This window comes from Penaeus chinensis, chromosome 14 (genome assembly GCF_019202785.1).
Source record: "Penaeus chinensis breed Huanghai No. 1 chromosome 14, ASM1920278v2, whole genome shotgun sequence".
Lineage (NCBI taxonomy): Eukaryota > Metazoa > Arthropoda > Malacostraca > Decapoda > Penaeidae > Penaeus > Penaeus chinensis.
The window spans coordinates 15,783,768-15,798,008 of NC_061832.1; the positions used below are offsets into that span (position 1 = coordinate 15,783,768).

General features: G+C 38.8%; 2 protein-coding genes across 2 annotated transcripts in view; one reads left to right on the plus strand and one right to left on the minus strand.

Moving 5' to 3' along the window:
* The window catches only part of LOC125032542 (major facilitator superfamily domain-containing protein 6-like), a 43,608-nt gene extending 33,652 nt beyond the window's left edge, over positions 1–9,956 (plus strand). Inside the window, exons 2-12 of the mRNA XM_047623736.1 lie at positions 1,734–2,088; positions 2,586–2,768; positions 3,878–4,040; positions 5,377–5,527; positions 5,706–5,879; positions 6,158–6,368; positions 6,571–6,734; positions 6,961–7,234; positions 7,517–7,684; positions 7,949–8,134; positions 8,355–9,956. Coding sequence (XP_047479692.1) covers positions 2,025–2,088; positions 2,586–2,768; positions 3,878–4,040; positions 5,377–5,527; positions 5,706–5,879; positions 6,158–6,368; positions 6,571–6,734; positions 6,961–7,234; positions 7,517–7,684; positions 7,949–8,134; positions 8,355–8,410 — 1,794 coding nt within the window. The 5' untranslated portion in view covers positions 1,734–2,024 and the 3' untranslated portion in view covers positions 8,411–9,956. The remainder of the gene's footprint in view (positions 1–1,733; positions 2,089–2,585; positions 2,769–3,877; positions 4,041–5,376; positions 5,528–5,705; positions 5,880–6,157; positions 6,369–6,570; positions 6,735–6,960; positions 7,235–7,516; positions 7,685–7,948; positions 8,135–8,354) is intronic.
* Positions 9,957–13,339: 3,383 nt separating this feature from the next.
* On the minus strand, positions 13,340–14,155 carry LOC125032358 (gamma-aminobutyric acid receptor subunit pi-like). Its single transcript, XM_047623454.1, has one exon. The coding sequence runs from the start codon at positions 14,153–14,155 to the stop codon at positions 13,340–13,342; it is 816 nt and encodes a 271-aa protein (XP_047479410.1).
* Positions 14,156–14,241: the final 86 nt, after the last annotated feature.

The following is a 14,241-nucleotide window of genomic DNA, read 5'->3' on the forward strand; positions in this document are numbered from 1 at the left end:
GAATGAAAGAAGAAAAGAAAGAAAGAGAGAAAAACATAAAAGAATACTGTCGATCTTAACACTCGCGGATGTGGCCATTCATCTTTTTTTTCTTTATTTATACGACGTAACTTAAACTGAAACCGTAATATTTTACCTTCGACCATGTCTTAATCAGCTAATAACTATTCATTCCTCCTTCCTAATAATGTACTTCAACGTGTAATTAGCGTGTTAACTGTTCCTTACAGACGAGAGTTGTAATGGCATTTGTGTCGTTATTATTACCCTTGTTCGGTTGTTAGAAAAACGGTTTCCTATACCTTTATACAGAGTTGGAAAACCATAGTCTATAATTGATTTGAAGAGGATTCAGTTAGAGAATGTATATAGTCGAAGTCGTGATTTCAGAACATATTGTCCTATGTACACTGGGTCTTTAATGCTAAGTGAACTAGGTATATGGCATGTCGTTTTGAAGACTGGTTGCCACAGTTCCTGAGAATGTTGAGGTTTTGCATTGTCTTGCCTGTACACTTGGTTGGTGTTGCTTGAACTGTCTGGTAGTGATTGAGACAAAATAAAATCTACAATCTCTCTCTCTCTCTCTCTCTCTATCTATCTATCTATCTCCCTTTATCTTTATAGTATATATACGTATATATTTGCATATACATATACATATTCACAATAATATGTTTAGATAAAGTATACTGACGTTAAATATATACAAAATACTTTGCGTAAGATAGAGCGGTATGCGAGATTTTCTTCGTATGCAAAAACACAAACTTACAATTTTGAACCTAATCATGATTTTTTAAGGGAAATTTAGGATAAAGTGTTCTTCTTTACCTCCAAATGATTATGCAAAATATTTGGCATCACAATTCTCTTTTTTTTCCATACGATTAAAATATATTTCGATTCATATTTTACTTTTTTTTTTCAAAATTATTTTTGAAAATCTAAAACCACATTTTCTTTTTTCCACAAATTATTTATTTTATTCAAAGGAACCGTATTTTCATTTGTTTTTTTTTTTGTTTTTTGTTTTTTCTCCGGACGACTGAAAAAATATCTAGAATTACATTTAACCATTTTCCAAAAACGATTTTAAAAGAATTATGGAATCAAATTTTCCTTTTTGTTTCCCGGACAATTAAAACGTGTATCGCATCACAATTTCCTATTTTCGTCTAACTATTTTTTTTTTCTCTCTTTTTTTAGCAAAATATCTGTAATCATAATTCATATTTTCCCTTTTTCCCTGTTCCCCATACCAATTCTAAAAACATCAGTAATCACGTTTCCCTTCATTTGTTTTTCCAGAACGATTAAAAAAAATTTCAGTAATCACGTTTCCCTTCATTCTTTTTTCCAAACGATTAAAAAAAAAAAAACAGTAATCACGTTTCCCTTCATTCTTTTTTCCAGAACGATTAAAAAAAATAGTAAACCCGTTTCCCTTTTTCTTTTTTCCAAAACGATTAAAAATATAGTAATCACGTTTCCCTTCATTCTTTTTTCCAGAACGATTAAAAAAAAAATAGTAATCACGTTAGGTTTCCCTCTTTCTTTTTTCCAAAACGATTACAAAAATAGTAATCACGTTTCCCTCTTTCTTTTTTCCAAACCGATTAAAAAAAAAAAAAAATATCCGTAATCACGTTTCCCCCTCATTCTTTTTTTTCAAAACCGATTTAAAAAAAAAAAATATCAATAATCACGTTTCCCTCTTTCTCCTCCCACAGATGACGACGTTCTTCAGGCGGAAAAAACAGCCCAAAACATGAACTTAGAGACCCAGAAATCTGCCTTCTCCACGTCTCCCTGACCTCGCTTCCCGCCACGTCTCTCCCGAGGTCATATTTCAGGGTCAAGTCAGGTCACCTCAGTGCCGTAACACCCCCAACGGTGACGTCACAGCCCGCCATGCAATAAGATCACGTCGATTGCATCTTGACTCTTTTATGCCTTCGTCAATTTATAGTTTCGCTGATTTATAAGGAAAAAAAAAAAGGAAAATTAAAATAAAATACAAGATGGGGTGCAGTATCAACAGACCGCTTTTCCTGCACAAGATTCTCTTCTTTACGTTCTATGGAGGTGAGATGAAATTCGTTTATATATATATATATATATATATATATATATATATATATATATATATATATATATATATATATATTTTTTTTTTTTTTTTTTTTTTCTGTTGAGATTATGCAAGTGATGCTTATAGTGTCTTTTATCTCTCTTTCTTATTTTTTTCTTTCTTTTCTTTCTTTCTCTCTTTCTCTCTCTCTCTCTCTCTCTCTCTCTCTCTCTCTCTCCTCTCTCTCTCTCTCTCTCTCTCTCTCTCTCTCTCTCTCTCTCTCTCTCTCCCTCTCTCCCTTCCTCTCTCCCTCTCTCCCTCTCTCTCTCGCTCTCCCTCCCTCCCTCCCTCTCTCCCTCTCTCTCTCTCTCTCTCTCTCTCTCTCTCTCTCTCTCTCTCTCTCTCTCTCTCTCCCTCCCTCCCTCTCTCCCTCTCTCTCCCCCTCTCCTTCTTTTCCTTCCCTCCCCCCCATCCACCTTCACCCTCACCCTCACTACTTCCTTCCACACAGCCCTCGGGAGCATCATGGCCTTCCTGACGATCCACATGCGGACGCTCGGACTCAACATGGCGGAGATCACGTGGATTAACTCCATCTTGCCCCTGACCTCCCTCGCCGGCCCTCCGCTCGTGGGCCTCCTGGCGGACAGACTCGGAAACTATCGCGTCATCACGATTGTTTTCATGGCCCTCGGTGAGTCAGAAGGGGGGAGGGGGAGGGGGAGGGGGGAAGGGGAGAGGGGGGCATGGGGCATAGGGGCGGGGTTAGGTTGGTTGGTTGGTTGGTTGGTTGGTTGGTTGGTTGGTTGGTTGGTTGGTTGGTTGGTTGGTTGGTTGGTAGGTAGGTAGGTAGGTAGGTAGGTAGGTAGGTAGGTAGGTAGGTAGGTAGGTAGGAGGTAGGTAGGTGTGGCAGGTAGGGGTGGTAGGTAGGTAGGTAAGTACGATCTTGGGTAGACTAAAAGACTGACAGGTAGATTGACTGACTGACAGATAGACTGACAGACTGACAGACTGACAGACTGACAGAAAGACAGACCGACATACAGAGAGCATTATTGTGAATAACATCGATGCTCATGTTAAAGATGAAGCTTTAAGATGCCCTGACGCCCACATATTCATTATCCATGTTATATATTAAGCGACATTTAGTGAGCACGTTTTTGCAAGTAACAACCTCAGGTAAGATGTTCATATCTTTGAAATGTATTTGATAAATCTTGAAAAAAAAAAGGTATTAACTCTCTTCACGGTTCTTTTGATAGATAGATAAGTATATAGATAGATGGATGAATGATTGAATAAATAAATACATGAATGAATTGATAGTTATATTAGATAGATATATTGATTGACAGATAGACAGATACAAAGATAGATAAGGAAAGATATTACATTATAGAAGTTTTGTACAAAGCTATTTACGTTATATAAGAATAACTTTTTAATTATACAAGATCAATGCATGTAAGACTTTATAGGCTAATCTATTGAACTTTAGTTATTAGTGTTGCCTGTCGTAGTAAATTAAAGACGATATAAGTTGCATATGTTGAAGTTCGTATTTATAAGACCGTGTAAGTTGAAATGAGTATGTAAAAGATCATATATTTTATATAAGCTAGAATTAATATATGTAAGACCATATAAGTTATTGAAATTGAAGTAAGTACATAAAAAAAAAATCACATAATTGATATAATTTAGAATACACATAAGACCATACGAGTTACATAGCTGAAATTTATCAGTTATAAAGAAGGTCTTCAGCGAAAACCTGAAACTCACCTTCCTATATTCCAGGCGCCATGATGTACACAGCCCTCCTCTTCGTTCCGCCCTACGAGGTCACGCCCGTGCAGCCCGTCCTCACCCTCACGTGCGACGCTGAAGGAGCAGCCATCATGCTCGACTCCTGCGGACAGCCGTGCCCGGATCTCAACCGCTCGCATTCGTCTTCGTTTAGGTACGGGTCAAAGGGCGAGGGGTTTGGGGTCGAAGGGCGAGGGGTTTGGGGTCGAAGGTCAAGGGTTTTGGGGTCAAAGGGCGTGGGGTTTTGGGGTCGAAGGGCGAGGGGTTTGGGGTCGAAGGGCGAGGGGTTTGGGGTCGAAGGGCGAGGGGTTTGGGGTCGAAGGTCAAGGGGTTTGGGGTCAAAGGGCGAGGGTTTTGGGGTCATGGGTCGCGGGTTTGGGGTCGAAGGGCGAGGGGTTTGGGGTCGAAGGGCGAGGGGTTTGGGGTCGAAGGTCAAGGGGTTTGGGGTCAAAGGGCGAGGGTTTTGGGGTCATGGGTCGCGGGTTTGGGGTCGAAGGGCGAGGGATTTGGGGTCGAAGGGCGAGGGGTTTGGGGTCGAAGGTCAAGGGGTTTGGGGTCAAAGGGCGAGGGTTTTGGGGTCATGGGTCGCGGGTTTGGGGTCGAAGGGCGAGGGGTTTGGGGTCGAAGGGCGAGGGGTTTGGGGTCGAAGGGCGAGGGGTTTGGGGTCGAAGGGCGAGGGGTTTGGGGTCATGGGTCGCAGGTTTGGGGTCAAAGGTCAAGGGGTTTGGGGTCAAAGGGCGAGGGTTTTGGGGTCATGGGTCGCGGGTTTGGGGTCGAAGGGTGAGGGGTTTGGGGTCGAAGGGCGAGGGGTTTGGGGTCGAAGGTCAAGGGGTTTGGGGTCAAAGGGCGAGGGTTTTGGGGTCATGGGTCGCGGGTTTGGGGTCGAAGGGCGAGGGGTTTCGGGTCGAAGGGCGAGGGGTTTGGGGTCAAAGGGCGAGGGGTTTGGGGTCGAAGGTCAAGGGGTTTTGGGTCATGGGTCGCAAGGTTTGGGGTCAAAGGTCAAGGGGTTTTGGGTCACGGGTCGGGTTTGGGGTCGAAGGTGAAAGGGCGAGAGTCTTTGGTTCCTGGGTTCTGCATCATGTGTGGTCGATTTTTGTCGCTGGTGTTGGGTCATTGTCACAGCGTCATAGGTCAAGTGGAGGTGAACGGTGATGATGAAAACAGGGTTTGTTCACTATAGCAAAACAGGAGGAAAAGATAATTTATTTTTATAATTAATACTATTATTATTATTATTATTATTATTACTTTTACTCTTACTGTTGCTATTACTATTATTATTGTCATTTGTAATGGCAGTTGTAATTTTCCTATAACTGCAATGTTGATAAATGGTTATTGTATTCAATATTGGTGATATTTTGTTTAACTATACTAATAATGTGCATTATGAGAAGTATAGGTTCCAGTATGACAAACCATTATTAACTATACTATATCTAGGAACACAACTTATGTAAGAATGCTAAAATAAGATTTTTATGTTTCAGAATAGGGGGGTGCGAACAAGTCTGTTTGATGCCACACGAACACAATAGCACTGAGTTGGAGGTTAAAGCCCCGCCTTCTGCCGAGCCTGCCTACTTGTGCTTAACTAGGCCTGGGGGTGACAAGGAGTACATAGCATGCAATGAGAGCAAGGTAGATGAGTCCTGTGCATTTGGGTCACGTTCATTTAGCCTTTGCCATACATTTCCAAAATTCCTGATAATAATTTTTGTTTTCTCTCGTAATATATGACTGGCATTTACTGATTACTTCTTCACTTGTATGATTATTCTGTGGGTATATTTATCTAACGTTTTTATTCCCATGCCAGACGCATTTAGAATTCAGCCGTCCTCTGGTGACCCCGCAGTATCATGGAGGAGCAGAGGGAGCTGTATGTCATTACCCTCAGCACGAATTCAACACGAGTGAAGGGCAGTTCATCAGCCTCACCTGCCTTACGTCTGCACCGAACTGTAGGGTCGTCTGTGATGCCAGTGAAATGGTGAGGACTGCCACCCAAATTTAGTCAAAATGTGATATAAGAGAGAGATCCGATCCGGTATCCTTTGATACTCCTAGGCAAAAAGGAATGAAAACGTGGATGGAAATTCAACAGTGATTGTAATTTCTTTGATCTATATTTATAAAACGGAATCATGAAGTGGATATAAACTCATTAAAGATTATACTTAACTTCTGTGATATGCATTTCGAAAAGAGAATTTCGAAGTGGATTTGAATTGGTCAAAGAAGTGATATCACATTTCTCAACTTGCTCAGACTGAAGGCAACAGCTTGCTGCAGGAGCCCATGTGTTCCGTCGTGAAGGGAAATCCCACGATGACCCTCTGGCTGTACTTTGGATTTCGTGCCCTGGCTGAAATGTTCATCGCCATCCTGGTGTCACTGCTAGAGGCTGTGGCACTTACCATGGTACACCAGCATAACGGGGACTACGGGCGAGAGAAAATGTGTGGTATTTTTGCTGTTGGTATGTGAAGCCATGTCTTTTATTCTTTGTTGATAAGATTTCTGCGTGGGTTCCATTGCAAGGGTCATATAGCTTTATAATCTGTTGTAGGGTGTTATCTTAGTGATAAGTTATAATCATGATTAATAATTAAACAACAAAATAACTTTCTACTGTAGTTTCTTCCCATTCGAAATTTATTAAAATATAAATTACATTACAGGTGTCTTTTCTCCTCTCTGCGGATACCTGATGGACACACAAACCGGGACATTCGGAGTTTACGATTATGCTCCTGTATTTTATGTGTTTGATGGCCTTCTCATGATCACTGCCATTGTGACTCTATTTCTACCTTTTGAAGTAGAAGTTACGAGAAAAAGCCTGGTAAGAGAGAAAAAAAAAATCATTTATGAATGTGTGTGTGTGTGTGTGTGTGTGTGTGTGTGTGTGTGTGTGTGTGTGTGTGTCTGCAAAAATGTATTTGCACTGTATGCATGTAATTTTAAAAAGGAATATCAAAATCATACCAATTTGCACCGTAATGCGATACACTTACAAAAAAAAAAAAAAAAAAAAAAAAAAAAACACTTACCCTTCTGAATGCTTTCAGTGGAAGAGCATCGGCTCCCTGATCAAAACCTCGGAACTCAACATCCTCCTTTTACTGATGACGCTGCTCGGCACATTCTGGGGTTATCTGAAGACATTCGTTTACGTTTACCTCGAGGACCTGCATGCATCCAAGCTCCTTATGGGACTAACCGTGACCATCAGCATCGTCCCCTCATTACCGTTCCTGTACAAGAGTTCTGCTGTGGTGCAGTTCTGTGGGCATCACTACCTCATCATGCTGGCCTTTGTAGCTTATTGTATTAGATTTGCCGGTAGGTTCTTATGTCATTGTGAAAGAAAAATGAAGGCGTGATCATTTTAGTTTTCAGGAGCTATGTATTAAGGACTTGATCACTTTTTGGTGTGCGTGTGTATGAAAAAAGGTTGTCATATAACTGCAAAAAATATGTAGTATTTTTTTTCTTTTATCTAAATTGAGATCAGATTTTGTAATCTAAATTGAGATCAGATTTTTTTTGTCAAAAATATAGATATGCATAGGCCATCTCGAAAGTGTTATACGATACAGTAAGAGTTATAACCTACTCTTCCAGGTTTATCCTATATCACGAATCCATGGTGGGCGTTACTGCTAGAGTCACTGGAACTCTTCACACTAAACCTCATGAACGTCTCAGCAGCCACGTTAGCATACAAACTAGCCCCAAAGACGTTTGTTGCAACAGCACAAGCTCTTGTATGGGTCTCACATTTTAATATAGGTTTGTATGTTGTTGTTTATTACAGAAGTTTTGTATTAATTGATGAATCAAAATGTCATGATATCAAGTTTTTGTTTCTCTCTCACAATCACAAGTATGTATATCTATCTATCTATGTATATATGTGCACTTGGATATACATGATTCAAGACCATTATTTAGAAGGGATCATCATTTATATCTAATAAGTATATAGAAGATTCACAGGGAGTTTTACATTAAACTACATCCTGTATATATATTCATGCCATTTTCTCCTTACAGGTCGATGCCTCGGTACTTTTGTTGGTGGGTACCTGACTACTCAGTACGGGCAGGTGTGTGTCTTTCAGGGTGCAGCAGTTGCAGCTGCTATTATTGCTGCCGTCTACCTGTGTATACACCAGCTGGTCAAACACTTAAAGACTCATGGGAAACCCCTGCCAAAACCACAGCCGATAAGAGAAAATGGTTTGTATAGAATGCCCAGATTCTTGTCGTGTTTATTAAATGGGTGTTTGTTGTGAAAATGTCTTTTAAAGGCTAACCATTCATGATTTTGTTATATTTTGATACAAAAGTCATCAGTGATTATTGGAAGTTCTAAAATGTTTGGGGTTTAGGATAATATTACTCTACCAGACCTTTTGTTCCTTGAGTGATTTTTCCTGACGTTCCATTTTTTTCCCAGGAAATGTTCCCAATGGCCATTACACACCACTGCAAGCTGCCGATGGAAGATTTTGATCACATCTGCAAGCTAGACCTCTACAAGTTACCACTGAAAGCCAGGATAAAGTGCTTGACTGCCAAACACTTTTGTGGCATTGTGATATACATCTGAAGTGAAAGCGAATCTTATGATCCAGTGTGACAGAATAGTCCTGTGTATATAAGATTTTTATGCCTTCAGAAATAGTAATATTGTAAATACATTGGTCAGGGCTGTTTGCCAGGTCGTCTCGAAACGGTTGGGAGTTGAGCAGTTGAATGGACAAGCCTCAAACTTAAAGTTATGTTCAACAGGTCAACAGTAAAACTAGTGTTTTGGCATCAACCTTGCTGCTGACAAAGTCCCTCAGAGGAGTGAATGAGTTTTCAAGCTGTGGTGCTAATCAAAGGTGTGGACTATAAACAAACTGTATATTGCAGAGTGAAGAGTGAGCAAAATGTGTTCCTCATGTACAAGATGTTCATATTTGCTATATCGGTGAAAACTTGAAAGTTGATGTTATGTTGTATGAAGGTCGTTGAAAGTCAATAGTTCTTAGTTTCTAGGGTACCATCATGAAATATGACTCTTTCTTTCATATTATGTGATCTTTTATATAAGACTTGAGTGTTGATTCACAAGGAGTCATTGCAGTCAGATCCCTTCGTACTGACAATACTAATAATAGCATGTAAATCTCGGCAGATATTTATTACTCTGGTAATGGATTGTGATCTGGCAAAAAGTCTAAACTACTATAGCTGTAACATGCAAAAACAACTACTAAAATACTAACAGGTAACTCTACTGAATCAGAAGCTCAAGTTCCATGATTGAAAATTCAGGTATTTGAAAATGCTCGTGGTAGTACATTGTTCTCCATTCTGTAATATTCCCTTGATTTCTATTTAGGTTACAGTTCGATTTACTTTAAAAAAAAAAAAAGAAAAATTGTAGTGATACTTCTATATCTGTATGATATTCGTCTTAACAATATTAATACAGCAAGCCAAAAAAATAGTATAAAAAACCATCACGGAACTGAGATTATAATTCTTAGCTTATACATGTGAAGTTTAGTTACTGTACTGTAAATATGGATAATCACATCAAATAATAACTAATACATTATATGAACCTGTAGTGATAATATACATACCATAAAGAATAGAGGAAAAAAAATTTAACTTGTGCCATTGAAACAAACCAACTTCCAAGCAATGGAAATGCAGTAATTATGAGTAATATGAATTGGTGCTACAGGTGGGAACTACATTGCATATTAGTAGGAACAGAAGAACATTGTAAATAGCTGTAATGATCAAATTATTCCCAGTGACTGCTGTATGATACTGAATGATGTTAAATGTGATATTTATGAGTAATATGTGGACCAAAACTGAAATATGTTAACTTATTCTTTGAAGCAGTATTTTAAGTATGTACAAGTGGTTGATTACATGCACACATACATGCATATGCATAGATACACACAGACATACTAGTTCACAGAAACACATATACATGCACACACACATGCACATGCATATGTACATACACACACAATCATGCACATGCAAATGTACGTACACACACACACACACACAATCATGCACATGCTTATGTACACACACACACACACACACACACACACACACACACACACACACACACACACACACACACACACACACACACACACATGCACGCACACGTACATGCATACACACTCACACACACACACACACACACACACACACACACACACATGCACGCACACGTACATGCATACACACTCACACACACACACACACACACACACACACACACACACACACACACACACACACACACACACACACACACACACACACACACTTCCCATAGTGCATTATGATATTGCTTTAGCATAACACCATCAGTTGTGTTAAAACCAAATTGAGTTAAAGAACAAAGATACTACTTGTTATTATGAAAAAAATAGGAATTTTTAGCTTCACAATTTTATATGCATTTTTTCTGTAACAGTATTTTTTACTTATCGTTTTTTTTTTCTTAAGTTATGCACTATTACATAACTAAAGCAAAGGCCAAGATGATAGCTAACCAGAAACTGCTCTGATTTTAAAATAAGTGAATTTTTTGTGTATGTCCGTAGCATATTTTCTGCAGATTCAAAAATAACGTATAGAATACTCCTCCGAGGCATTTGTGGAAAATAAGAATACATGTGTTTATTTAATTTCCTCCTTAAAGAAAAAATAATCATAAGGAATTAATTGAGATTGTGGAAGGAGGAGAGTACACTGTAAAGCTTCAAAATATGTAAGTGAAAACACGTTATTCATTATGCGATGAAGTGAAATGATCATAATTCTCATGTACAACAGTATAAAAAAAAATCATCAGTAGTTTATTCATTTGTAAGTTAAGGCACATCATTCTGCTTAGTGAAGGCGAAATTATCATAATTCCCATTTACATCTGTATGAAAATAATAATCACCATATTATTCCATAAAGATTAGGTCATTGTATTTAGTGTGAAGGCTTTATAAATTATTTTCCAGATGGCATCGGTGCCTGCAGTGTGCAACATATTTTTCAAAGGCAAGCTGCAAATTGCACCCTGTAAGAAAGTAATGACTCATTGTACTATGAAAAAAATAATCAAATATCTGAAAAAAAAAGCTTGGATTTTTATATATATAAACACATAATACTTGAAATTTGTTTCACAAAGTACGAACAGAGGTGAAAACACATGGACCAAATTGTGAATAGGTAGATTTGTATTGTCAGGCCGTATTATTACGTGTTTTAGCATTTCAGTGACAAAAAGTATTCCAAATATTTAATGTTGTTATTTAAACACTTGTAAGGTGCATGAAAATGTTGTATGCATTTTTATCTTTGTTGTATGACTAGGTGAAAAAAATTCTCATAGATACATTTTTTTTTTTAATTGCAATAGTTTGCTGAATAAGCATATATATATGTCAGAATTAAAAAAACAAATAAATAATACAAATAATAAATATTTATAATATGATTATTTTTATTTTCTAATAAGTGATTATATCATTAGCTATTTAATGTTGTATTAAGCAGTGCCAAATACAAGATAAAACTATTTTGAAAATCTTTGACAGAGAAATGTCAGATCCTTATAATATCTGTACCTAGCAGAGACATAATTTAAAAATGTAATTCCAGTGAAAGTATTTTTGTACAAACAACTGATGAAAAATAATACATATTATTTTATAAATGACAGCTAAATGACCAGTATTAAAGACTGGTTATTGGTCAAATACAGGAACACCAAAAGACATTCCAAATTTTTATAATGGCTGGCAAAAAACTTTCAAAATTAAACAGACCGAATGAACTGTGACTGAAGTTGCTGAGTACCAATGAACTGTTCAAATAAATGTTACTAAAAACAAGGCAAATCACATTCACCCACGATTACAAAAAAAAGACCAACAAAGTCAGGAAAGTAAAAATATTATGATATACTGACCATCAAATAATTGGTAATGTATATAAGAAGCATTTTTTTTTTATATACATATAGGCTTCTTACATGCATAAACATGCATCAAACTTCAAAAAATATTTTGTGTTTATTGTTTCACTTTCACCAACTGATCATCATTCCCCCCCCTCCCCTCACACACACACACACACACACACATATATATATGCATATATTAATATATACATATATATGTATAATATATATATACATATATATATACATATATGTATATATATTTTTTTCTTTCTTTCTTTTTTTTACATACAGAAACACAGAGAAATAGAAAGAGCGAGTCACACATTTACACACACACACACACACACTGCCTCACAGTCGCAAATCCTGATGTGTGGAATAATATCACCTTCCGTTTTCCTAATTTTTATTCCACATTCTCTAGCAATACAGTTAAAACTTATCGACAATGAAATGGTGTTACAGTACAATTATTACATAAAGGAACTCCATATATAAAACATACATACCAGAATAGGTATGAATATTACATGACACTAATTATAATCTTAATTAACGTAATACCAACAACTATTATCCATATTGCTATAATATCATTCTACAGCCTTATCAGTGAAGCAGTTTCCCATTTTCTGAGAGATATATGTCAATAAAGAAAAAAAGAAAGAAAGAAAAAGAAAAAAAACATTAAAATCACAATCACCCGAGTGGCTCTACTAAAGGCAGCTGAGACATTTACCTTAATGACTCCCATAGACCTTCAGTTACTGGCTTTACCTCCTTCTGTTAAAGCGACCTTCCTCAACCACTCAAGAAGGAGGAGGAGGAGGAGGAGGAAGAGGAAGAGGAAGAAAAGGAGGAGGAGGAGGAAGAGGAAGAGGAAGAGGAAGAGGAAGAGAAGGAGGAGGAGGAGGAAGAGGAAGAGGAAGAGGAAGAGGAAGAGGAAGAGGAGGAGAAGGAAAAGAAGAAGGAGAGGAAGAGGAAGAGGAGGAGGAGGAAAAGAAGGAGAAGGAAAAGGAAAAGGAAAAAGAGAAGGAAAAGGAAAAGGAGAAGGAGAAGAAAAGAAAAAGAAAAAGAAGAGGAAGAAAAGGAAAAAGAAAAAACAAGGGGGATGGATTCACACTTTTTTTTTCAAAGAACATGGTTTAAAAGAACAATTTGGCCTCAGGTAATAATAATAATGTCTTGTTTCCCAACTGACTCTTCTCTACATTACAACTTCATCATTCACAAACTTTTTAGTGAATTGAACAGATCAAGAAAGTATTTTCCTACCCTACTAATATTCCTCTATACTATAGTTTTCACAGTTTGAAAACAAAACAAAAAAAAAATTCCCGCCCACCTCCGTACGCCATTTTCTTTCACGATTTGAAAAAAACGCCTTCCCGCCCACCTCCTTACGCCATTTTTTGTCATTATTTAAACAAATCAAACCACCAGTTTCACTCGGTACGATTATATTTGGCGAACTGGTTGTGGCTTTGATAGTGATCCCTTATGATCCACACGACGAAGACGAAGGTCACGATGACATCGAGGAGCAAGGTCACGCAGATCCCGGCGGCGTTGATGGCCCTCGAGCGGCAGGTACTCAAGGGTTGCTTAAGTCCTTGGGATTTCTCCGGCCACGCCACCTTCAGCGTGTTCGTGGGTCCTCTGTTGGCTACCATCACGTCCTCCTGCCTGTCTCCCGACGCCATGCTCCTGCCGATGGAGCTGTGCATGAAGAAGACGATGCTGACCCTCAGGATGCAGTAGAAGAAGAAGAAGTCGACGCACTTGGGCACCGGGGAGCTGGGCACGCTGGACGACATCTGCGAGAAGAGCGAGGCGATGACGATGAGCAGCGAGAGCGTGACGGTGATTCTGTCGGTGAAGTCATCGATGCTGAAGTGCGTGAGCGTGAGCTGCGAGAGAGCGCACAGGATGATACACGGAAGGAACGTGGTCAGCAGGAAGGCCTCGAATCTCCTGACGAAGAGGAGTTTGAGCGTCAGCACGTTCCGGTTCTTGTGATCGAAGGTGTATCGCAGTTCCGACACGGAGTAAATCGAGATCGTCGACTTGTTTCCGTAGACGCGTATGCCTCCGCTCGTGGTGTTCCACTCCGGCTGGCAACCCTGGAAAGGCTGAAGGTGTAACTCCATGTCGCACGTCTGAGTGTCGAAGGGGAAGGCGAAGAAGTCGTACTGGCACGAGAAAGCGAACAGGTATTTGATCGTGCGGCTGATTACAACATCCGTGCCGTTGTGCTTCATCGCTGAGAAAAAAGGAATCAAACTTTAATTGTATATTCGGCCATCCGTACAACACAGTTACATACTAAATACAGCAAAAGCACAGG